This window comes from Barbatula barbatula (genome assembly GCF_947034865.1).
Source record: "Barbatula barbatula genome assembly, chromosome: 21".
NCBI lineage: Eukaryota > Metazoa > Chordata > Actinopteri > Cypriniformes > Nemacheilidae > Barbatula > Barbatula barbatula.
The window spans coordinates 7,374,306-7,401,581 of record NC_136784.1 but is presented as its reverse complement, the minus strand read 5'-3'; the positions used below and the strand labels follow the sequence as shown (position 1 = coordinate 7,401,581).

At 40.5% G+C, this 27,276-nt stretch overlaps 1 protein-coding gene across 1 annotated transcript in view; it reads right to left on the bottom strand.

The window, feature by feature from the left end:
- The window catches only part of trps1 (trichorhinophalangeal syndrome I), a 94,926-nt gene extending 67,977 nt beyond the window's left edge, over positions 1-26,949 (bottom strand). The window contains exons 1-3 of the mRNA XM_079485261.1: positions 26,660-26,949; positions 21,657-21,971; positions 2,631-3,484 (exon numbers count right to left, since the gene is read on the bottom strand). Of these exons, the coding sequence (XP_079341387.1) occupies positions 2,631-3,484; positions 21,657-21,669 (867 nt within the window). The 5' untranslated portion in view covers positions 21,670-21,971; positions 26,660-26,949. The remainder of the gene's footprint in view (positions 1-2,630; positions 3,485-21,656; positions 21,972-26,659) is intronic.
- Positions 26,950-27,276: the final 327 nt, after the last annotated feature.

Sequence of the window (27,276 nt, the reverse complement as noted above, 5' to 3'; positions counted from 1 at the left end):
AGAAAAGAACAATCATTTGTGAATTACAGAGAAATAGAGGTCTCATTTTGTAAAATGACAACAGACTTTCAATAACCCTCAAAAACGAGGCAGCAGTTATCACCACACAAAGGCTAATCACATTTTCTGCCTTTTTACATTTCAGTGCTGAGATTTCAAAAAGCCTCCAGTGAGCAGACAGGGAACATGTGAAACCTGTTGAAAAGTCTAGAAAGCAACCATGCAGGGAAAAACCCGTCTTTACAGATTAATTATATCCAGGCATTGAGAATACAAAACAAAATAGCTTTGCATCTGAATATAAAAAATTGAAATCATGACAAGATAAAAATAATGTAAACGATAAAACAAAGAATGTTAATAGCACACAAACTATCTGGCTAAAAGTGGTTCATTTAACAAACAGGGTCTAAAACTACACGTTTTTCGGCCGCTTGGCCAAAATTTCATTTTGAGCTCTGCATGCAAACCCAAGATCTACGACTTAACAGCATGCATTAGACAACTAGCCCATAGACAAAAGCTTGGCATACAGAATATTAAGCTGACAGTAACAGAGCCAGGAGAGAGAGAGAGGTCCTGGGCTGCATACGCACTGGGGGAAATTCAACGTCAGGCACCAGACAAAACAGTCAAGGAATGTCACACAGTGTAGACAGCCCCTCACCCTCGAGCACCCCCTGAGCTGTATGTTCAAGCAATGATTAAATAAACACCCGCTGATCAACGTCATACACGCCTGACTGTAATTCTACACATGCATATTAAAGATACAAAGTGGACTAATTTGAAGTCTCAGCTGGTTGCTCGGAATCATCTCTCGGAGATATGGCATTTAAGATTAGTGCACTTATTCCACAGACGATGAAAGCCGCCTCTTAATACAGCTTTCCCAATTTATAATCGGGTAAAAACAAAATTGAATATCCGTAACCAATATTATCATCTTTTCTACAATAATAAAAAAGTATAAAGCCTTTTAAATTTAGAAGGAAATTCATGTCTGAGATCTGCAGAGTATATTAGAGCTTTACAATTTTTACAATTTTTCTTTGAATCAATTTGAAATATATAAAAATATATTTAAAACTGAAAATTATGCATGCGTTTCATTTTTTTTTACAGTTTCTTTATGAATGTTGATCATTTGCTCACGAGACCCGAATGAACATGCGCAAAAATATTTTCACGGAGACCTAAAACATTTACTATACATAACTTGAATACAAAACTTACAACAAAGTGTTATAGTTATTCAGTTAATGCAAACCTTTGCGATATGCACGTTTACAAACAATGATAGCTATCATTATTATTAGACACATTACATTTTTACATTATAGTATTGCAATTTAAAAATGAGTATTCAAAATAAATTGACATAAAAAATGTTTCCATAAACAATAAAATACTAAAAAGAGCATTTTAAAACCGGTGTTTAAAATTATATTCTTTATTCGTTTATTTGACCTAGGTAGATTTATAAGTAAAATTTAAAAAAAGAAGAATTTAAGAAAGTCAACTCCTCAGTTGATAGACAGACACACAGATCTATAGATAGAACAACATATGCTGAAAGAAACACAAGCAGGCACTGTTTCACAAGGGCACTGATGCAAGCCATTACCGTCCAGCTGGTAAAACGGTCAAAAATCACTCCTTCTCTGGATAAAACTAAAAGCTTCCAAATGTGGCTCATTTAGGAAGCAACTTAAATACGCCATTCAACTGTAAACATGACATTGTTAAGGTGAAGAGTGAAAGCGTGCTGAAAGTTGGGCAGATAAATGACTATGACATCTGTTCATTACCCATCATTTAAAATAAATCGACTCCCGTGTTTTAACTGGCTCTCCTCCTCGGCTTCCCTTACGCTTTTCTCCCTCCTCTTACATTGGGAAAATGAGAAATCGCAGTCGTCAATATTACCGCATGGAAAATTCCACTAGGGACGAATTCTGAATAGAATCATTATTCAAACTTTTCCCCCAAGAATTTATACGGTATTACGACAATTTGCAGACATGCTGATGTCGAATTGCAAAGATTGCAGTCGGTGTTATTAAAAGAAAAAAAATCAGGGACGCTAAGCTGTGCCGACTGCTCAACACATGCGCTGTTCTTTTGATTGAGTACATGCACATGTGCAGAGCAGGTAACTGTTCACAATGGTCTATTTAAACATGATCCGCTGAAGCGAGACCATTGATAAATCAGCCAAATGTCACAAAACAAAGCCAGATACAGTGCGCTATCGTGATCCAGAATAATTTCCTTCCATATTTTTTGTTTGTTTGTTATAAATCAGAAATCACCTTGGTGACGTTACAAACGTTGCTTGCGTTTTGATCTCAACTGAGCAGTTTGATTGCTAATTCATGACATGATTTGCAAACACGCGCATGAACAACTACGGATAGAGAAAGCGATTGTCAAATTTCGACATTCATTCAGCCAATGTTCATTAGTGTGCGAGCGTGACTTTGCATGCGTCACATTCTGTAACCAACGTTTTGTGGTTTGCTTCGGTGACATAAATGTCAGTTTCACTTCTGCATGCGCATGCAGCCCTAATGACCCACAAGCCCGACTGCGTGTCTGGGACGGACTCGAGGCTGGTTCGTAATTACCTGTACGTCATAGGTGCCATTGAGTACGGAGGACCTGGGCGACCCTGCTTCTGCCACAGAGCCGCTCTGAGCTGATTGGCCAATGAGCCGTGCCGAGTCTTTGGACTGCGATTGGGCAGCAAACTGCACCATGTTATGAAGGGCGAGGATCTTATTGTCCAGCTCAGTGTCCTGTCGAGTCCGGTTGTGTAGGCCCAGGTGGTACTTACGAAAGTGTTTGATAAGGTCCGTGGGGTCGTTGCCATAGTAACCGTACCCACAGATGTTGCACTTAAAGTCCTGGAGCTTGGGTGAGGTCGGTGGAGGAGCTCCAGTCTCGGCTCCCAGCGGGCTAGAGGCCTCCTCCACTCCCCCTACGGGCATTTGGGGATGAAGCGTAACAGGAGAGACATTGGAACCCTCTAGACTCGCTCCATGAGGGCTGACAGAGCCCATCAATGCCTGTGGGCAGCGGTCTAAGTCCTTCTCCTCTCCATTACTGGTGCAGCCCTGTATGATAACGCAGCCTAACCGGGCGGTGGGCCTCATGCCATTCAGGTCATTCTCGCAGTCTTCAGCCTCAATCTGCAGCTGGTCCCCTTTTTCTTCTGGATCAGAGTGCATTGGGGAAGCGGTAGAGTCTAGCAGCCTGGTCTCAGCTGCCTGCTTGTGGCTGGAGAAGTCAGGCCTGTCTGGTTTAATGGGGCCAGGGGACGACGGTTCCTCACGCTCCTCGTTTACCGGCCCGTCCGGCTCAGAAGCCTGGCTCTCGCCGTTTCCGCTTTCCGGGCCCGTGGCCTCGGCCGCCACGGCCTCTCCGTCCTCTTCCTCGCCGCCGAAGCTTCTCAAAGGGGGATTCTTTTTCCGCACCATATCTTGAACCCAACAGAGAAGAAGACCAATATTAGTAACGCATCATTACTCAAACAACACACTCGTTGCCTGCTCACATGTTAAAAACATTTCTGGAGGCCACGGCGCCCATTCGGCTCATAAAAGAAACTCCATAAATGCCTCTGGATTGTCTTTGATTCTCAAAAATCATTTTCAGAAGATGAACAGCCTTAGAAACAGGTCTAATCTTCGAGCTCGATCCATAAACAGCAACGAGGTTCTAATATCAGTGACTGTGTCGGCGCCAGGCCTTTGTTGATGATATTTTAATGAATACAATCTGTGTGCTTGTGTCACTGATGTGGCTTATGGATACACATTTAAATCAGTTAACAAAATCAAAGATGATAGGGAGAGAGAAAAAAATGTGGGATTTATAAAGTGATTCATGGTGAAAGATTTCCATCAGTGCTCAATGAGGTCATGAGTGTTTGTTCACATCAGACAGAGAACTAAAATCGCACTTATAATACCCTCTTATCCAGACTCTGCTTCGTCATAAACGTCATAAAGTAAACTTAAACAACAGATTTATGACTGAACATTAACATGCATGTGTGTCTATGTGAGTATAATTTGGGGACTGGTAAAAAGCAGAAAGGCCTAGCTAAAATAACGTCTGAGGAACAAGAAAAACAATTCAGAAGTGATTAAAAAAATGTAAAGGCAGCGATGGTTTCTCATGATCTAGTCGAACAAAACAGGGCTGTGTCTTATTCTGACTGACCATTCAGACCCATTTCCTCAATTTATTCAGCAAAATAAATGCATATTAAATAAAGCGATTCATGCTTTGCAAAGTAGCCACACCCTAACCTTAAGTTAATAAAAGCCTACAGAAAATCCACCCCCTCACGATTCGAACAAACACCCTTGCATATCACCCACAGACAAATCTGAGACATCCCAGCATCGAAACAAACAAGGGCGACGAGAAATGCACATTTGCGTCATGTTTTTTCAAGCCCCAAACATAGCACTTTGCAAAAGAAAATTATTCAAATATCACCAACAAGCTTGACTGACAACAAAGATGCAATGGCTCTGTGATTTTTTCAAAGTCTACATTATTAATCCGTCATAAAACAGCATCATTACGGTGTTGCGTCTTCTAAAGTAAACAGATTACATAGACTAGATGTTTCATGACATGATCTAAAAATGACAAAATGACGATTATTATTACTCCATACTGAAAGAAATAAAGTAAAGAGGTAGTTTACCCAAAAATGATGTCATAATTTATTAACCTGTATGACTTTCTTTCGTAGAGCACAGAAGATATTTTGAAGAAAGTTGGTAAACGAACAGTGCCGGCACCCATTCGCTTCTATTGTATGAATAGTGAATGGGTGCCAGTTACAAACATTCTTCAAAATATCTTCTTTTGTGCTCTGCCGCAGAAAAAAATCATACAGGTTTGAAATAACAAGAGAGTGAGTAAATGATGACTTTTCTTTCACTTTAAGGGCCCCGAGCAAGATAATAATTTAAACACTAATCTGTTGAGCGCAACAAAACAACTTCTACCAACTATTTTGGGGAATAAAGGTACAGCAAGGTATCAGCAATATCTTTACCAACACTAAATCTTAGCGCGCCAAACTTTAATACCCGATACAGTGCACAATTACATTAAAACTTCAGGAGAAGCAGTGAGACATTACCATTCCAATCCACCATTCTAAAGTCTTTTATAGCTCCCAGACATGTGCTGCACTCATGCAGCAGTCAATTCAAATCACTAGCCGTTTCCACCTGCGCTATTCCTTTTCTATATTAAACGGCTCCACTTCTGCTATTGTGCCTACTTACTTAATAAAGTATAATATGTATTCTGAAGACGATAAGACGATCAATTTTCTTAATTAAAAAATGTGGTGAGGGGGTAAATCGACAGCAGCCTCTGTCTGAATATAGAGAAGATCAGGTCTGTCCCTCGGGCGCTCTGCAAAACTGCACAGTTTAATGACAAAAGTCAAAATTCAATCCTGGAGTGCAGATGATAAGCTTTGACTACAATGAGCTTGAAAAGATGCTTCTCAGCGCTTGTAAGAGTGTAAACCAAGTGAGTAAATGTGGACCGGCAGAGGTGTTAAAAAACACAGTGAATGTGCAAAACGCTGCCAACTGATGCCATGTGATGTAAAGTGATTATGGCCGGTTTCACAGACAAGGCTTAATGGTTGTCGCAGACTAAAATCAATGTGTGACCTGTCTTAACTGAATATAACGTGCCCAGAAATCTCCTAAATGATATAAGTGCCGTTTTTCGTCTCAAGATGAACAGCAGTTATGTTTTTTCTTCTAAGGCATTTTTATAAAAGCGACATAAATAACTAAGGCCTAGTTCTGGCTTAAGCTAAGCGGTGTCTGTGAAACCGGCCTTTATGTTTTGACTTTTTTATAAGAGATGAAAATCTACCTGTTGACAGGCATTTTGGTATCGTGACGGAAATTGCTGAGATGCAAGTTCCTGCAATGATGTTTAACTTACAAGAAATCAAAACGATGTGTCCAAACAAAAAAATGTGTCATCATTGACATTGTGTGTGCACGATCGATTTATAGTCAGTTATTATCATTTAGGCTGAAGCCAATAAAAATGTATAGAAAATTTGTTAAAATCACAATACAATATTAAATCCACACTTGTAGCTGAAGAATATACAAAATATTTCTACAACTGTCAAGGGCTGCTGAGCTTTCTATGCACAGATCCTGTGTTGGCCCGGACAATATGCAAGAAATTAAATACGGATAAACTTCCCGAAATGGCTCGATACATGCAAACACTTCCATTCTACGAATGTATTATGATATCACGACAATCCATAATGAAGTACAAATGAAAACCAGTTTGGTCTTGACAAGGACTCGGCATCGGTCTAAATGAATACAAAATGCCACTAACATCACACAGTGAAAGACAACACTGACCGGCTTCCTTTTGGCCCAGCTCTATGGAATCAAAAGGCGCCGGCCGCATACACGCAGAGCCTCATTTATGAAGGGGCAATGTGACTCCAAATATGTCATCTTCATTGTCAAACTCATTTATGAGATCGTGTTTCAAACAAAACAAATAGAGGGGATTTCCTACACGAGCCTGCCCCAATCCGGTCAGCGAAATTTTGTAGTGTTGGATTTATCTCAGGGCAGGAAGACACCAAGCCGGCCTCTACCAGGCCGTGGGTCCACAGGTTCCAGACGATGTCCAGGTGGCTGAAATGAAACCCTGCGGGGCATTTAGCGCTGTGGCGTAGAGTTTACGTCTACATGCGTTTGTTTTTTTGCAGCATTTATCTATTGTGTCCATTCATTAAAGTTGTTTTGATGAAGAGTCTCTGTGGAAGTTAATAGTGAGGTGTTGCATAGTTAAAGATTAGAATTTAATATGTCTCTATAAACACACCCACACATACAAATACACACTGGGGAGATAATAAAACCCTTCCTTTCTCATGCTATTTTTGCATTGTTCAATGAGATGATTCAGTTTGTCTGGATCTATGGCAGAGGTGAAGTGTGCTTTATAAAGCCTATGTTCATTTAAACTTTTGCATTCAAAGCTTCAGGTTTAGAAAATATGAATTGTCTGTCAAAAAATATTTTACCCGCCCACATCACCCTATGTTTTTTTTGTGGACCATAAGGGGAGAATTTTGAAGGATATTCTAACAACTACAGTACAAAATTCAGAAGTCCTTTTTTGTTGATAACATTGCAGAACTCAAAAAACTGAATCAATCTTTTTCAATATGCTATTTCTCCAGTGGATCTGATTCACTTACAGCTGATTCACTCATTCAACTTAAATGCAGTTGTGGTAGTTCACAGTGAACTGTTCAATAGAGAAGATTTCATACTAATGATTTTCATTTCAACCTGTTTCTCACCCTCAGATTGTTCCAAACCTTTTCCTGTTCTGCTAAACACAAATAAAGATATTTGGAAGAATGTCAGTAACCAAACAGATATCATCCCCTATTAACTGCTATAGGGAAAATAAATACTATGGGAGTCAATGGGGGATTCGGTCTGTTTGGTTACTGACATTCTTCCAAATGTCTTTGTGTTTACCAGAACAGGAAAAGGTTTGGAACAATCTGAGGGTGAGAAAATGGTCACAGAACTTTCATTTTTGGGTGAACCATCTTGGACTGTAGACAAATGTAGGCCTGTTTTTATAATGCTTGTTGATAGCATATCTTTAAGACACAGTCAATATGATTGAACGATCCTTGAATTAAAATAGCTGCATAAAGCTTTTTCAATACGCTGGTGCTATAACTTATTTACAACAATAACTAACCTTTCATATGTAAATAAAAAATATAGCTTTACAAATTTTTTTTATTTTCCACCGAAAACACAGCATATATACACATTATATATATATATAAAACAAGCAAAGTTGGAGTCTACAACAACAAAAACCCTATGCTTGCTTAAGTTACTACAAAATCGTAAAAACCAACAAATACAAAAGCAGTTTTATTACGCTCCCAGACTTGCGTCCCATCTCCATCTTTCATGCTGAATATATCTGTTATCCTCTCTACCTAAGTCTCAGGAGGATCAGATGAGAGCGGAGATTCACATACACACATCTGGAAGACCCCATGGAGCACTGCAGTCCGGGTCACTCCGAGCTCTCCACCCGGACAGTCTGTTTATTAAAAATACATTACCCAAACCGCCCATCATAATTCAAGCCTGCGCTTTCAATCCTCTGGGGGTGGATCTGAGCAAAGTCTTAAATATCAGCTCCTATACACACACGCATGCTGACGCTTGCTTGTATAAATACTACCACACTTGCAGGAGCACACGCACCCTGCTGATCAGCCAGCCGGAATATTGAGTTCCCCGAGATCTGAAATGATGGGACTCATTTTGCATCCTTTGTTTACAGGCATTGCAAATTGAAGCAACAGACAGGAAAAAGGAAAGAAATATTCGCTGTAATTGCTTTGTCATGCCTAGAAAACAAGTGCAGAGAAAGTCATTTGTAACTAACTATTATGATTTACTGAATAAACAGACCTAAAACTATTTTAGCTTGCATGTTCTCAGGATTTGTCAATATTCCGCTTTTTGGAGCTATAAACCTATTAAAAATTAGACCCTAAAAAAACAAAGAATGTAAAATGTCACTTTAAAACAAAACAGACCTGACTTTCCACCCTAACAATAGTATATTCACCAGCACACATGGCAATTAGCCACGACTCGAATCCGTCAAGCATACCATGTGTGTGCGGTCACGTCTAAGAGAATGAAAGCGTTCCCCCAGCAATCCCACCTTGCCCCGCCCCCTTTATTATTCCTCTATGATGTCACCGCCGCAGACTTTTGCGGCAAGAAAGGACTCGAAGGACCCCGATTCGTCTTCCAGTGGAGTTTAATCTCGTTTGTAACGTTAGGAATAAATCACATTACTGTCTGCAGAGCAGTTACAAGCATGTGGAGGGTCTATGGAAAACACATATGCAAGATACTAGCTATACGGAGAGCAATTAATTATCATTAAAGCGAAATGTCAAGAGGAGGATCTGGGCCATAAGTCAGTCTTCCTCCCCACCCGAAATCTCCCACATCCAACCTTCTCTGAATTGACTGATACACAAACTCCCATACATGTACCATGTAGCTGGGGGTCACTTTAATCTGACCTCTGTCTAAACTATGGCAAAGCAATAATTGCCTCTAAAACAAGATAACTACCAAGCTGTGACACAGAGTCAATTGCGTCTAAGTGCTCGATTTTTCTTCGGTAGTGGTGGGATGTTTTTCAGTACCCCACATCCAAAAATTTTGATTTTCTTCCCTTATAATCAGGAGAAAAAGAAGAAAAACAAGAAATGATATTAATCTTCTTGTCTAATACAATTGGATTCACTTCGTTTATTCTTCCATTTGCAAAAAATGTTCCCACGTGATCTATAACAGCCAATATAGCACAAATACATTCCCATAGAAACAGAGAGAAAGAAAAGCCTCTCGCTTAATGAGAAAGTGAGTGAGGATGCAACAGGCAGAAAATTGCCAGGGTGACTTCTGTGTGGACGCAAATCCATCCCGGATTGATCCGAAAAGTGATTCCGTAAAGGGGACCTAGTAACATAAACGGGATCAGTCCCAGAAAGCAACCTGTGCAAACAAAAGGCAAAAACAATGCCGTAAAAGGCGTGTACTGATGACACACATCTATAATAAATTGTAAATAATTTGGTTATTAAAACAAATATAGTTAAGCGAGTAATTTATGTCCGTTTTTTTTTATTCATCTTTAGGTAAATCATGGATGAATACAAGAGTCAATAAACACAAAACTAACCAACTAGCACTGTCTGGTTCAAAACGCAGTTTAAACTTTTAAACATTGCTAACACGAAAATACACAGTGCTTCAAAAAACTTGCCAAACTTCAAAACAAGGCAGTGTGCAACAGCAGTGCACTGCGGAGAAGCCTGGCACGACTTTCACCCGGACGAATTTTTACTTCGCAGCATTCTGTAATATTTTTCTTTAACGCTCTGTAAATTTGCACCGAACGAGGCGGAACAATATGCTTTTACTTGTTTTCATATGACATTTTATATTTATCTTATATTTAGCGTAATATCGTTGAGCTATTGCCTACCTTGCATTCATGTGCATCAATGCTCTCGGTTGTTCTGGATTTACCAATAAAAAATTTAAAAGTTTGTTTTAAAACGGACGTCTTTGTCATTTGCATTAAGCAACAATATATGCTACAGAAAAAGAACCAAAAAAGAGAGACTATTGAGGCCGATTTGGCACTAAATAAAGGGAGGCAGTAATAATAACAAATTGCGCTTTTTAGCCACCTAAAAACGCGGAAATATCCTTCACCGTCATCAGCCCAGATTTCATGACTAAACGCACGCACAGATTCCAGAAAATCACTGGCAGTGTGAATGAACAAAATCGAACGATCCCGGAACAAATTCCTGGTCACTAAAAAAAAAAAAAAATATTAAGCTAAAAAGTATAAAAAAATATATTGCCATACTTCGATTCTGTTAACCACCTACTGTTCAATGGTTTTTGTGTGATATAAAAGGTTGCGAAATCTAAAAACACAGGAACAAACACAGAAATGGTCTAAATCAAGAGACCGTTTCATCTTCTGGTCACAATGGACCTGGGGCTCGTCCCTACAGTTTAACCCTCAACAGATAGGGATAATTCATTTAGGAATGCTTATATACACCACATTTCAAATGAAGGTTATCACCATGGCAACCAAATCTCTTTTTTTATTTGATCTTTTCAGGTCCTCTTATGCAACTTGTCAACAAGAGGAAGCAAAATCAAGAGACAGATTCCACACTGAAGAGTTGAATATCACACAAGAAAGTGCAAAATATAAAGAAGCTCTCGCAAGAGATTCAAGCTTTAATGTAAACTTAAAGTGGGGAGACATCTTTAGAGATCGAAATAAATCAACAGGCCTGCCAGAAGACTGGGCTTTCTTCACAGGGTGCTTGAGTGTGTGTGTGTGCGCGCATGTGTGTGTGGAACAGAATACTAATCTCCTCCCATCCACAAAGTGAGAGGAAGACAAAAAAAACCATGCAGACACTGCCACTGCAACATTAAGGGCTTTGAAGGAGTTGTGGACTGCCAAAATCTGTCACAGTACAGATGTCCGGGAACACCAATCTGTCATATGCCCAATATTCCACTGACTTTGATTCTTCATTTTGATCCTGTGTGCTGATATTTCAGACCAAAGAGTCCTTTTAGAGAAGACTATGGTGTTCCTCCTCCTCATTAAAACTCCAAGGAGAGAGCCAGGCTTTTATGGCTCCAAGGGAAAAAAAAAACTAAGATGAAATTGTAGAAGACTGATGCATTTCATGTAGAAAATGATGCCAGTAAGCCAGTGGTTTGTACTGTACAGAATCAATACCGAATCCTAAGTGAAAGAATATATAAAAATGAAAATTGTGTCATTTCCTCACCTGTATGACTTTCTACCTTCCGCAGAACACTGAAGACATTTTGAAGCATGTTGGTAAGCAAACAACAGTGGTACCCTTACACTTCTATTGTATCGACATAAAATAAGTCAAAGGGTACCGCCGTGGTTCGATTATCAACATTGCTCAATTCATCTTTTGCGTTCTGCAGAAGAAAGTTAATCATACAGGTTTGATATGACAAGAGGGTGAGTAAATGACAGAATTTTCATTTTTTTGTGAACTATCCCTTTAAAGCTTCGAGCACTTCCAAAAAGCATGCTGTACCTCATTATACCTATATCTCCTTATCATTTCCACTGCATTACACACAAGCTTTGAAGTTCACAGATCTGAAAGGCATAATTTAATTCTTGCGCGTTCGCGTTGGAGGCATCATGCCTACAACATCAAACAGTGAAGTAGGCTATGTAGCAGCAGATGCTAAACCCGCAATAACTCATGATCAACTCTCTGACAGGAAGTCCCCTCACCTTTAGCCATATGCTGTTTCACTATGAGAGGGGGACCGAGCGAGTGTGTGTGTGTGTGAACAACAGAGGAGGGGTTGGCATGTCAAAAATAAAGAGCTTTTCCCATAATTCTCCCCCTTTTCTCCTTCCATGAGGCGGCTTGTGAAAGGGTGATGGGCTCAATAAGAAGGGCCCGTGACTAAGTGCCTCTCTGACTTTTTTCGTTCTTACGTGGCATGTCAACGGTACACAATGCGACCAACACAACTCCCCCCCTCATGTTTATGCATGAGAACTCATTCACATCAAAGAGGCAACACCAAAAACTGTTGCCTGTGGCAATGCTAGTCATTTTAAACCCCCCACCCTCCACCGCTATGTTTCTTTTTTAATCATCAGACATCTAATTGAAAATGGTGTGTCAACACCACACATGTCATAACTTAATATAAAAAGTTTGACACACTTTGTGATGTCTTTAATGCTGTGATGTACAGCACCTACTAGCATCCTTTGAATCGGTGTAAAGCCCGCAATCTGACTCGCATTTACAATTTTCCAGTCATGTTCGACCTCACAATCGGCTTGTTCACAACTACCTGCTTAATTTTCAAGACCCAAAAGCTTCTGGGCAGTGTTGTAATCACACCAGAACAGAGAAAGAACTTTCTGGCACCCTTTTCCAAACCTCTATCCTGTGCACAATCAGCCTTCCAGTCAGGGATCGGGGAGGGGTGGTGCGAGGCCCCCGTCTGAATGACCTGGTCTCTGTGCACTCAATCAGCGCACGCTAGAACCGGAGACAACAGAGAACAACTGCTTCCCTTAAGCTTCCTGTGATCACAGGCCCCGAGCTGCCAGAGAGGGGCAGGGATCACGCGCTCTAGAGAGAACTGCAGATAACAGGCTTCCGCCAATGCCGTCGTGTGAGAGCGGGTGTGAGCGTGTCAAGCGAAAGAGAGGAAAGAGTTGCAGATGGGAAGAAAGACCCTTTGGAAGCTGAAGGACTTGAGGAACGGCTGCTGAAGTTTGAAAAGTTTTGGAAATAATGCTTTGAACCACACATGCTTGGGTCATTTCAAAATTGGATTGCTAAAAATAAAAAGAGAATAAATAGTATTTTGTATACAGAAGGTAAAATCCTGTTTGCATTGATTCATGACAAATAAACCTCTTTCACCTCTAATTCTCAGAACTGTAATGCAAAAGAAATCGCGTTATTCCAGTAATTCTGGAAAAGGCGATTCATATAAATAGTTAGGTTTTGATTCATCATATTATTTTTATGGCACTGCCATTACACAGATTTGTTTGTAGATTATGGTATTACTTTAATGCGAGTCACCAATGTCAACACACATAACCTGGAATCCAGTAGGCCTAGAATAATAGTGCTTAAATAGTGCACAATGCAAACAATCTGAAAAACAGACTTCTTTTTTTTGCCAAAATAAAACTAACTTGGACGTCAGATTCCTCTAGATAACTTAATAATGTCAAGAAGTTAAAGGGGAATTCAATATATAAATACAACATATTATTGCAGCTCTTAATAAAAAGTCCCACTGCGTGCGGGATACTACAAGCAGTGCTAGAGTCCTTATCTAAAAATATATGTATTAAGCAACAGGAAAAGCCAGACGTGATTGTTCATTGCACAACGTGCTACCCAGAGCCTGATGAGAAATCATTTCTGCTTGGGTTCCTCTGCTCTCCCCCTGCTCTCTTCTTTTCACACTCCTCTGTTTATGGAGTAGCAGAAACACCTCCTGCTCTGTGATGTCGTTCAACATTCCCAAGAAGGACCTGCAGACAGTTAAAATGGCCCTGAAGGCAAAACAATAGCTTTAATTTCCTTCTCTGCGCTTCTTCTGAGGTTTTTACGAGCTGACATCTCCCCGATGTCCAACCCAGGAGGAAATGGCTGAACGCAGCCCACCAACATGGAGTCCATCTTAGAGATAAGACATGTAGAGATTTCAGACTCTGCTTGGACGATGATTGAATGCTCAACAATAGAAGACGTGATGGAAAGTTAGAAATAAAGTTGATTTTAATCCTTTCCTGCAATTATATATTTCTTACTATTCAAAGCAAGCCGTTGCAGCTACAGTGCGAAACCGACAGTAAACCACAGCCTGAGATGCATTTCCCCTCTGAAAAAAAGCACGAAATGTTGCGACACATCTCAGGCTTCTCTACAGATGCTCAACGTTCACATTACGTGTCTCCAATCCTTGTAAATTCATGATCTTTTACTAAATAGAAAAGCTGTCTTTTTAAAAAAGGTCTTTTACTTGATTACACTTTTATATGGAATACCAACGTATGCACTATTAGTAATTTAATAATTATTCACACTAAATGAATGCGTTAAAATGACAGCCCTAAAAAAACAACAGATACCGGAGACAGTATAATCCCACGCCCTAAACAAATATCATTATAATTAGAGTGCGACGCCAATATGGAAAATGAAGGGTATGTCCACCCAAAAATTAAAATTGTGTTCAGCATTTATCAACCCTCATGTCATTTTAAACCTGTATGACTTTCTATCTTAACTTGGTAACCAAACAGCATCGGGTCTCATTGACTTCCAGTGTATGGTCACAAAACCACTGAAACATTTCTCAAAATTTTGTGTTTCCCAGAAGAGAGAGTCATATTGTCACTGTCCTTCCAAAACCTCAGATGTCCAAATTCACTGTTTTTCAGGAAATGAAAACACTGTGCTTTTTGAACGATTAAATACTGCGTTGCCAAAGTTGAGAAGCATTGGTTCGATATTTTCAAAACCCAGTGACAAACATAGAGGGGGGACTATAATAAAAATAAATCACCATATATAGAGACAGCAGCGATATACAGATTTTGAATGACAACTTTAGAGGAAGCTGAGGAAACCCACTGTAAGAAAACGTGTTATCGCCATCACTTGCAACCACTTGAGGCAGATCCTTGTGATTAGTCAACTTATGTAAAGTTTGTGATGTATATCACCACCCACTGTGTATCTCCTGAAATTTTGCATATACTCTAATCATGCACGGAAGCTCTCACTAAATATAGTGCTTTAACCCTTCTGCAAAGTTACAAAAGCTGTTGAAACTACTCAAGGCGAAGGTTTGCCTTTGAACACATGCAGCTCAAAAACAGCCCTTTGTCAAAGACTTTATACATGGCAATATTCTGTATTAGTTAGCCTGCTACTTTCTCCACCCTTGACACAAACTAGGTTACCTAGGACTCGTTTCCCTGCCTAGGCAAATCAATTTTAGCTTCATCACCATTGCCAAGCCTAAAAAACCTAACATTCTCTACTGTGTGTACAGTGTGAAAAATAAAGAAGGCCAATATGATTTTTTTTTAGGTGCAGGGAAGCAGTTCAACCACACTGGTTGTACAAGATTCCTCTATTTGCCTAGTACAATTATTCTCCTTTCAAACACAATATAGCCCCGGGACTGATTAGTCATCAGAGCTTAGATAGAAGCAACCGCACCCTCTGATACCATCTCTGATGCAAAGATCTACCTGCCCGTCCCTCTTATCACTGCAACACATTCTCCTGTCTTATTCTTCGCATTATATGCTTTATGAAGCAGAAATAATGTTCACTCTCCACGTTTGTACGTACTGTTGCTACTCTAAACTTTGCTTATTATTAGTGTGAAAACGAACCGCAACGTCTCGTAAAAACAAATCGGAAGCAGTGTTCTCCTGAAAGGCCAAATATGACTGCATTAAACTCAAACGTCACCTCATTTGGCCTCTGGAGCTATTTGGAATATTAGAAGAGCAGCTGAAGTAAACTGAGGACAGAGATGGAACCTGGCCCCATAAACTTTGATACCTCAGACAGTGAAGTCACCGCTATCTATAACACAAACTGTCCATCATGCTGCCTGAGAAGCGGGCCAGATATCGCTGGACTCGTTGATCATGCCCTGCTCACTCCTGTGATTTGAGCATTGGCGCTCACGTGTGACAGACAATAGAGACAAGGCTGGGTTGCGACCCCTGCCTCGAATGTGGGCTGTGGCTTTTGATCAGCAATATTTATCTGAGAGAAAAGGTCATGGTAATGATGCCCCTGTGTTCCTGCCAGCGTTTGGGTAATTGTTCACTTATATACTGTATAATAGAACATAACACGTAAAAGCTTGTGCATATAAGTGCATGTGAGTGCATGCAAGCGTCTGTTTGAGTAGAGGACTCCGGTACGGCTCACCCACTAAACATCAACGATATAGACGGATCGAATTGTGACGCCTACGAGAGCGCCAGGTCATCCACTCAACAGCCTTTTATACAACACACAGGTCACAACACGAACACGTGTGGCATAGATAAACTGTACAGAAAATCGAAGTGCCCTTTAGAGGTTAAGAAGTGACACGAAGTGTTGGATTGAATTTTACATCACGATCCAGAAAAGATAAAAAATTGTCCAAATGATGTTAAATATTTTTTATTTCCGATTTGAAACCAAAAAGATGCAATAACATGTGTTGCAAATTATCTAAGTTAAGGTAGCAGCATGCAGGTGGTGTGGCCGACGAGAAGAAACTGAGCATCATATTGTTTTTACATTCTTTCCACCCTGGTGTCACTGGCTCGGTCCTCTGCCGTCCAACTGTCCACTTAAATCTTCTCCCGGCGCTGCAATTGGCAGAGCCCAGCCGAAGGAGCTCTAAAAGTCGTTTGGCTCCAGCTCGGCCTGGCCTGACCGCCTCCAAGTCAAGCAGCCCCGACGTATAAATAAGAACAATATCAGATAAGTCTTGCAGGAAGCATATAAACATTTACATTCTCTTTCAAGTGCTGTTTATGGATATTTTATCTCCTATCTGGAAGTTGAGGACATGGTGAAAAAAGCCTGGGTCCTGGGGCGGAATCCGAAGCGAGTGGTGAATCAAAAAGGCAGCAGGCCCTGACAGCGACCCAGGTCCATTGACCATAATAGGTGATGAGAGTGGTGGCCTCCACAGATGAGGACCCAGCTCTCGGGTCTGTTCCTCAGCCCTGCCAGAAGAGTTATGGGCCGGCGCGGGTAGCGATGGGGAGGGGAGGGATGCCTGGTAAGCTACTAATTCTATATCTTCCCCTGACAAAGATGAAGTGTAGCCAGGAGGGTTCAGGCAGGGAGAGAGCTAGCGGGAATCTGGATGTTGTGTTTAACAGAGTTTACCATCTCCTGCCTGTCTGTCCTCCAGGCAGATGCCTTTCTTAGGCCGAGGTCAGAAAGATCTGACCACAAACATCTAGCGGCTAGTTTGTAAGCCTGAGATATATTCAAACTATTTCGTGTTTACTTTTAAGTCTGTATTTATTTCCTCTAAAGTTTATAATAAAGCTCATATCAAAGTCCACATGGAATTTATGAACATAAAACTTCTACACAATGAGAATGTCTGTCATTCAAAAACTATACAAACACCACCCCTTGACAGTTTATTTATTCAATATTTTGGCCAATTCGGCTACGCTAACCTTTATTAAAAACATTTTAATTTTAAGCACTTTTAGAAGATCGTGTCTGGCCTGCTCTTAAGGTCTGATAAAGTCCCGCTTAACACAATCTTCAATCATAAAGCACACGGTCCAGACATTTAACATTCAACATTCATTTGAATAACATTCAAAGAACAGGCTAAACTTTAGTACAGACCGAGCAAGGCAAATCCGAGCCCAGAGGGCAGCGGTAATCAACAACCCTGCCACTCTGGATGCCCTCACCTTTCCCACAACATGAAAGCAAGACAAGCTCCCACATTCACCTGAACGCTTCTAATCTGCAAAATAATGCTGCTCTATCAGCGAGGTGCATCCATGCCTGACATGACGCCTTTTGTCTCCTACTGTGTTGTGACAACACTTACATTTGTAAACTGCCCCGCTTGTAGAGGATAAACATCTGATAGCCACAAGAGAAGGGGGCTGGGCAGTGTAACAAGCCTCTGGGACTTCCTCTAAACAAATGGAGAGATCTTTTGAAGGCTCCTGTTTGTGTTTGCCAAAGACGCGGCCGGGATACTAGGCTCCTGTCAATGGCCTGCGGCTGCTATTCAAGTAGGTTAAATCTGCCCACTGTGGCTTCAATACGGGGTCCTAAGAGAGAGAACTGCAAATTCTGAAGTCATTCAGGTAGGATTAAGGTAGAGTCTTGAGGAGGTAATGCAAGTAATACAAGTGGCATGGAATGAGTCATATAAGTTTAGTCAACCCTCAGACTAGTCTGAAAATATGAAAATATGTTGATTTGCATCTGACACTCAACCCTTAGTTCAGTCTTCACCACAGCAGTTACGCTACACAACTGCGCAAGGTAGAATCTGGGCTCTGGACCAAAAGTGTAATATTGCTGTGCATTGACGCTGTGCAGACATCACTCAATGTGTGAACAATGTGGTCAGAAGCACTCTGTCAAAGCGGCTCATTGGATTGGCAATTACTTAAAAAAAAAAAAAAAGAGAATGGCGTGGTGAAGAAAAAGAGCAGATTAATCATGCTGTTAGCGATGAAGATGAAGACGTTGATTAATGCAGTTTGGCTTTTTAAACAAACAACTCCTGAGTGTGTGGTGCGCTCGGTATTACCCTTTAATTTCGAGAGGGTTGACTGCAGAAGTTTTGTTTTTGCAGCTTCGCAGCAGCCCTCGACCCCTTTTTCTTGACCCCCTTTCTCCCCCTCCCAAACCATATGTAGCACAGCCTCTGTGAAAAAAACAACAGGCCAGCACTCAACCGTTCCCTCCGTTTTTAACACTGATGAAATAAATTGCTCCCTTATTGTGCTTTCTGCCAGTGGTCCGGGATCATTTTTGTGCTCTCGATCTAATTAGATTAGCTTGGTGCTAGTTCGGGGTTATTGCAAGAAGGCACCGTGCGATTGAAATAGGATCGGGCTAATTGGAAGTCGGATGCGGGCGGATCCTCGCCGTTCTCCAGTAGGGTCGCTAGTCTCTCCGCCTCGGCCCTATCTCATTACCGCCGTTTTGCGCTCGTCTCAAAAGTCAGATTTTTGTATTCTTACGGGTAGAGAGTCAAACTACGGAGAGAGCAGGAGTCTCATTAAGCTCGCTCACGACTGACACCTCTCAGTCCACAGGGGCTCAGTTGTTGCTTATTTAGCAGGGCTGAAACGCATGCAGATGTGGAACCTCCATTGCAGTGTGCAGCTGCACCAGGCACTCAATTCCACTTTAAAAAAATAACTGTACAGTCAAACTCTTAAAGAACTCATGACATATGTATAAAAAGTTTCCAAATGTGCTCGCACCTGCAAAAGCGAGTGTTTTTCTTTGTGACATCGCTCAAATGCAACAACAGCAGGTTATGCAAAAATAAACATGGAGGTTTAAGCACAGCACGGCTGATTAAAGTATCGCTGCGTCAACTGCTGAAAGATTTCTATATACGCTTCAAACCCAAGAAACGGTGGAGCCCGAGTGATCAGACTTTTAAATGAACATTATGAAAACATTTGGCCGTCTGCCTCTCTCTGCACGCTGGCACACCATACATCATGCAGGCACCTACTGGAGAACTATGCAGGCCGCTAAAATTTCCCCACTATAACTCAACGAAATTATACAAAGCATGGTAGAAGTAATAAGCATAAGCCCTAACTCGCAACATAAATCTTTGTTTATGCCCAAAAACGGGCATTGCAAGTCAAAGAGATGTCCAGGGTATAACATCTGAACCTATAAGGATATTATATGTTCGAATGCAATTAAACGCAAGTCATTATTCTGAAAACATATTTTGTAACACATGCACCCTGAAAGCTGCTAAATGTGTAATGTACCTAAATCACAGAATCCTCAGCAGGCCGAAATAACTCATGAATTCGCATTTATGGGTTTAGTCTGGGACGTATGCACAGTTTCAAAGTAAACAGAATTTATATTTAGCAGAATGGGGCGGGTGCGAATAAATAAGGGGTATGAAGACTGGAGCGGTCTCATGCAAACAGTGCCGATTAAAGCTAAATAAACTGAATAAAGTCACATCTGAAAAGAGAAGACTAAACTAACATTACAACTGCTGGGCAAATATTAATTATTAATCTAAATTATTTAAAATAATACAAAATATAAAATAAATGACTGTGTATTCAAAAACCACAATTAATTTCCTCTTTGAAAGATGTTCACTAATTTATTCATATTTCTTTTGACATGCAAAACAAAAAGGTTTTCCGTGATCTAAATAGAAATGTAAAAAACACATCTGACAAAGAAAAAGCAAATGCTCTACAGCCCAGTAAGCCCCAGCAGGAGCCCCTGGACCCCTCAGGTGACCCTTGACCTAGAAGCCTGTGTCTGAGTTCTGAGTTTAAGATCCGTGGGGTTAATCTTGCCATTCAGTCTCACCCTCCCCATCTGATCCTACAAGACCTACCAAAATCCATCAAGCCCCCAAACAATTTGCCATCCCTGTGCGGTGTGTGTTCGCACAAGCAGGTTTTCCCCTAAAAACCAGCCTGGAGAAGACGGCATATGTTTAACATTATGCAAATCTGCTGAAACGGCAGGGCACGCGAGAGAATCCTCCAGTGTGGCAGTGTTCACAGAGGCAGGATCTCTAATCACAGCTTGTTACAGGTCGTTTATTATAGTTATATCTGCATGGGAGAAAACAGTCGGCTATGACACACTCTCACATTACCTCATTTAAGAACAACTACTGTTCACAACGCGGGTCACAAAGAATGCAGCCCTTCTCAGACGTTCAGATTATTGCATTTCTGCGTTCCCTTTAGGAGCTCATGAGTAAAGACTAAAATTCACGAATTACACAAAGTCGGCAAGCCATCTAAACTCTAAACCTTAAATGAGAAGCAGTGCTAAAGATATTTCTCAACACTTTATGTCTGCAAACTGCATAACGATTATGAGAATGATAAGAATGTAATTGAAAAACAAGCAGCGTAAAACAAACAAGCCAACCTATGCAAACACAAAAACTCTATAGTAAAATTAACGGATTATGTGGGCTCGCCAACAAACATTAAAATATATATTATATATAATATATAGAAGGCACAAATAGACAACAATTATTAAACCACATCCAAATTCATAAAATTTTTATCAACATCGCAGACAAACCTCCGTCACACGAGATTGTCAAATCCAGCATTCTGGAATCACTGTGGCCGAGAAGAATACCAGACCACAACATCACCTGGTCGGCAAATGTATAACTTGAAAAAAGTCCCACAGAGTAGAAAAATAAGACTGCTTGTGTGGCCTCTCTTCTTACCCCGGAGAAAACCACAAATACTAAAAAAAAATAAAAAAAAGTAGAGGAAAAGAAAGTCAGTAAATTCTACTGTTCCACGTAATAAACGGCAAAGCAGGGGATGACGGCCTTACAGAAGATCAAAGCGGGTTAACAGCTTGAGCTATCTAGCGGTCTAGATTACTGCTCGGAACTACAGGAAGAGCGGGTTAAAAGTTACCATAAATAAAGTACAAAATGCTAGATGGCCCTAACACAACACCGTCAAAACCTGAAACCATCTCAAAGGAAGCGTTTCACAAAAGCAAAGACCCTTGCCGTTTATCACACGTATTAGTTTGGCAGATGTGCTACGCTACCTTTGGTCTGAATGAAAAACACAACGTAATAGTCCCTGAATTTTATTCAACGCACAATCGCACACATACGTACCTCTGTTAAGCATTGGGTTATAGCATTATCACACTCAGTTCCAACAGGGAGGCAGATAACAGTTGGCAGAGTATCCAAAGGCGCTTCCCTGAGGAGTCCTTTTCCTCTGAGGTATCCTTTATTCCACATCCATTCTGGCCTAGGAATCATTCCATTTTCCCCTGCGGCGTTCACAAAGTTTACTAGCCTTGCGTTGTCTTTATGTGCGACGTTTATGAAACGTGCCGTCCTGTACTTCCTCTTCTCAGAAGACCTCACAGGTGCAGATGATCCTGGGTGCGAAGGGTGACCACACCACACAGCTCTTCGTGATCACTGCAAAAAAAAACAGAAGCGCAGTTCAGAGATGAGAAATGTCTCCGTCTAAACAGCTCTGTGCAGTCAAAGTCAGCGCTTACTTTCACGTCAGGAAATCAAACATACAACCACAATGACAATCGGGACAACATTAGCTGCAAATATTAGCTAAAAACTACATGCGTTTAAAAATACGATTTTGCTTTCAACAACAACACAAGAGAAAGAGTCATTACCGCAGGATCTACCGTAAGGAGATCTGGAATCTTGGAATAAATCAAACGCCGTAACACCAACATGAACACCGCAGTACACATGCAAAGAGCCGAGAGAAATCCTGTCATGTACTCAGGCTGTCTAACAACAGGTTTCATGAATGGGAGCTCTGACAGTACAGGCCCTCTGGCCGACCAAATTGGAAACAGGAAAACAAACATTCACAAGGAAACCCCCCCCCCCTCCCCCACACAAACCATTTCTTCGATCCCTTCTGTTCGAACTGTCTCACTCAGGTTAGCAATAGTCAACTTCACCAGACCACACAGATGGAGAACGTTCAGCCACCACGAGGTGGAAAGGTAAAAATAGACAAATAAAGAAAAACCTGTTTGCGAGGTAAGAGAACACACACCGCGACAGTAAGGGAAAGAGAGAAAGAAAAGAAGGCTAAACTGACTCATCAACGTTCCAGAGGGGCCGGCGCGAGGAGCTCGTAGGAGAACCGGCAGACGGACTAAACTGGGCACGGTCGGAGAGGAAGTGGGCAACTGCTGGAGAATTTGACATGAAAACTTTCACATAGTGCAAAAGAAGAACAGCGCGAGAAGGATGGCGCTATTAGACTGACAAGAGCTGTGTTCATTGAAGTAAATACTCATTACTCATTTAGTTTTGACATTATCCGACACGTATTAAAAGCTAACCTAACATCGCAATCTGACAAAATCTCAACACATCCAACCAGAAAGTTATATGGGACACGTTCCTAAACAAGCACCAGATCTATTTTTGTTAATGAGTAAGAATGAAGATTCAGGGGAACTTTCTTCTTGCAGTTCAACCTACAGTACCCCTCTACTGGGAATACGGAGAGTTTTCAGTCACCACCAAACTTTACCAGATGTATAACCACTAAAATATGACACGCCACATAATTAGCCTAACAAGTGATGTCAAACTGCTTTGACAGAGTCAGAGTGGTAACCTAAACTTTTTGCTTATCTGTGGGAGTTGTTAAATAGACTCCACGGAAGAGATCTGTGTGCAAATCAAGGTTTGAGAGTTATAAGAAAATTCAAACCTTCCTTCTCAAACTATATTAATAATAAACACAACAGAAGCTTAAACTGTAATTCATCACAGGATTGAAGAGCTTGCTATGACACAACGGGTCAAAGGTCTGTGTTTTATTCCCACACAGACAGACAGGGTGTGAGAAAAGAAATGTCTTGGAACTGAAGAAATGCTTACATTGAAACACTTAATTCATATAGCATACAAGATGACTACCTCTTACCTTAAAATCATGACAATATAGGGGGTGTTGTACGTTTTCACAAAACACATGGTAAACAACACATCCGAGGCGGCATACCAACATCATTCAGTCTCTTCAAAAACAACCAAAAACAGAATGAAAAGCACACAAAACAAAAAACGACCGATATGAACTGTGGCTTTTTAATTCCAGAAGAAAATGTGGAGAAAATAATTTGCTTATTCGTGTGCAAGCTAAATCGAATATGTAATAAAAGCTTTTAAGGTTACAAAATATCAATAGCCGTCTCTCTATAAACCTTGGCATTTCGTCCGGCATTTATAAAAAATCTTAAATTCTTGTCTCTATATTTCTAACCACAAGTGAAGGTCTCGGCACCAAAAAATAAGAAGGAATTTCTATAAAGTCATTCATGTGTCATTTCAAAACACAAGCAATGGTGGAGGTTCGAAGTCTGTTGCTTGCACACACGGAGGAGAAGATATCCTGAAAGAAATGTTTTCTTTTTAAAAAGTACGAATCTGAAGAATTAAAAGTTGACCATGTCACTTTTAAAAAACTATTTAAATCCTTTACATTACTGAACTCTTAAGATTAGTTTATGAAAGCCTGTGATAACTTTGGAGTAATATGCAGCTGTAAACACAAAAAGCAAATAAGCGTTTCAATCAACAAAAGAAAAAAAAACTGATTCTTGTAGTAGTCAAGCTAATTATATTTCCTTACAAGCAAACACCTGGATTTAGTATGCTAGCGTGATTCATTCTCTATCACTGTCACTAAAAAAGTCCTCTACAATTTATTTTCTCTACATGCTCTTTATCCAACGGCACCAACGCCACATGAATCTGCCGCAGGGACACAAGTGGCGAATCTCAAAGCGGCAAGAAGTTAGCCCAAAAGAAGTTGTGCAAACTCAGAAGCCACGAAGAACAAATGGAAGACCCCCACTGCTGCTTTCTCCCTCCACCGAGGCCCAAATTCATTTGTCAGCCGTAAAGTTCCTGACTATACAGCTCTGATCTATTGCTTCTCTCCAAAGGGCTCACAGATGTGGAGTCATTTACATTTCAAATACACCTCAAGCTTTTCAATCACTTCAAACGCGCCTTATCAGACAACTCATGTGGATCTTATTCTTCTGTTTAGACTGAGAACTGAATCTGGTCAAATGCTGAATGAATAGTTAGAACGGATTCGAATATATGAATGTTTACGACACACAAGGAATGAAATAAAATTTCCAAGCAGATGGGGAGAATTTTTTTCTTCTGATGTCTAGATTAAATTATGTATTACAGCTATTTGGTGTACAAAAATAAAGTAAAAAAATTGCATGTCTTTAAAGACCAAAAACAACAAAAGTCTGCACAGAAACATTATTGCGATTATGACTGCAAACCTGATGGTGACAGAGATTATGTTCTCTGTTGACTCCGTATCTGAAACTCTGTTTACAGTTGTGAGTTTCTGTTCTGTTTTCTAAATGATGAGTCGCATTTGCTCGCACGGGCTTTGTCATTAAGAAACTTTAACCGATAAAAAAACTAATGCTTTCAGAAGAAGAGGGAGCATATCATTTCCAGACCGCCCGAATGTGGCAGGTTTCAGAGTTTACAGGAAACATTGCAACTCATCTACTGGAACCAACATGGGATTTTGTATCACAACAATCAGATGCAGGTTCCGCCTCAGTACCGCACATTTAAATGAAGTGTGGGTGAATTTTATCTGATGGTTTTTAGATAAATACTTGTTTCCACCCACTTAAATGTATGACATTGTACGTGAAAGTGATTGTAAAACCAAATTAACTGGCAACCTTACCACAGATGCAGAACTGTGAAACTTTGCAATAACTGGTAACGATTTAAAATCCAAACACCTAACAGGACAGAAATATTTACATATATATATATATATATATATATATAACGAGACATGCGTTTAAATGACTTGTCTACATTAAGGAAACTGATAAATACTTTTACACATTTAAAAAAAAGATCAAGATAAAAAATACTGGGTATGAAAGTTGACAGGAAGTGGGCATTTTAAACTTTAAAGTCTCCAAGTCCATATTTAGAGTTCTTTAAATGCCTTTACATTCTGTGCTGAAGTTTTTTGGAAAGTGATAAGCTCCATCACGCCACTTTGTTCACACCACGAGAAACTTTGTGAACTACAGCCCCCACAAACACACCTAAGTGCGAAAGTTTTCCAAACAGTTGGTAAAACAAACACACAGTTTTCCTCGAGTCCTGCATTTACTAAACGAAATTCAAACATTCGCGCAAAAAGAGAAAGTGTTATTCGTATACTCAGAATGAACTCGTTACCGCTATTCATAAACTTTTCCTCCGAAACTTACAGCAAGGCTCCGTCTCCTCGAAGAAACGTTCAAACGATGAAATCTCTACGCAAACTGCCATCGAATAAAACCGCTAAATAGCGATAAAACCCCTTTAACGTCTGCACACTATCATGTAAACAACCTGCGACGCTTTGTATGTGGAAAATGAAGTGTAACGTTCAGCACGTTGCCATGCCTACGCGTTTTCTTATCGCACATCAGTTACGGAAAGTTTTCGAAGTTTGTGTGGAAAGCGTCGTACAGCTTTACGCATCATTTACGCAAAAACGGTAGCCTACACACGAATGAAACTTTATGTAACTTTAGTTATGAACCGTAGATCGGCGTCTGTCCCTACTGCCACGGCCGGGTTTCCCATAAACAATGCAAACAAACACGCCGCGACGTTAAAATCCACCTTAATACGGATTTCACGGCTTCAATGACACAGACAGAAAAACGTATTTCTACATTCTGGATATTAGCTTGCGCAAACCGCATTGCAAAACACAACGAAATGACTTTCGCGAAAACGGGAAGGAAAAGTAATCCAAAAACCTCGTGTTTTTTCTCTCCGTCTCTCTGAACGTGACCCCACTACTGGGAGCTAACAAGTCGCCAATTTCAATATCCAATTCTGCCTCAAAACCCAAATGCCACGCCGAAATCCGAGGAGCCAGCTCTTATTTTCATTGCAAAGTAGCGCTCAACTGATTCATCATATCCCTTAGCCCTTCTCAACATTACATAACATTCACCCCTAAAATCCATCAGCATTCAGGAACTACAGCTAAAATTCACATCTCTCGCTCTTACGCCGTGATCGCAATGCTCATTGATTCGCTTTCGCCTTACCTGTTGATTAAATAGCAATAGTCTTTGCAGTCTGAAAGATGGTGGAGCTTTGGCGTGAGCCATGAACCGTCTTTGTGTTGTTTGTTTGTTGATCTCGGGGAATGCTTTCTTTTTATAGGGATGTAAGATTGCGAACTGCTCCTGTACACGTGAAATCTTGGGTGACTGTGTTTAATAGTAAAAACGCCTGAGTCTGGGGTAGAAAAAAGGAGGTTGGGTTTTGCAGTGGTCTCAGTTCTTTATCAGAAATGTTATCGCTTGTCAGGACCTCAGACTCCAACCATTACGTCAGTTTCAAGACACCAACACTATTAATATCAAGAAGCCCTTGCGGAGGAAAGCGCCACCCTAGAGCGCGCTCTCTTAAAGGGACAGTGACCGCTTAAAAAAGCTCCAGCGCCACCGTGCAACTTCACCGTAGACATCTGAAAGAACACACTGCCGTAAGTCGTCCACAGTATGGTTGAGAATAGTGCTCCTTTTTGTTTACAATGTAATAAACCTCCACAAAAAGATAAGAAAAAAGTAGTACTAAGGAATGTAGAAGAACTGAAACAAAATATATGAAATGAAACACACTCACGTGGTACTCACATTTTTGACAGGTAGTAATTTCA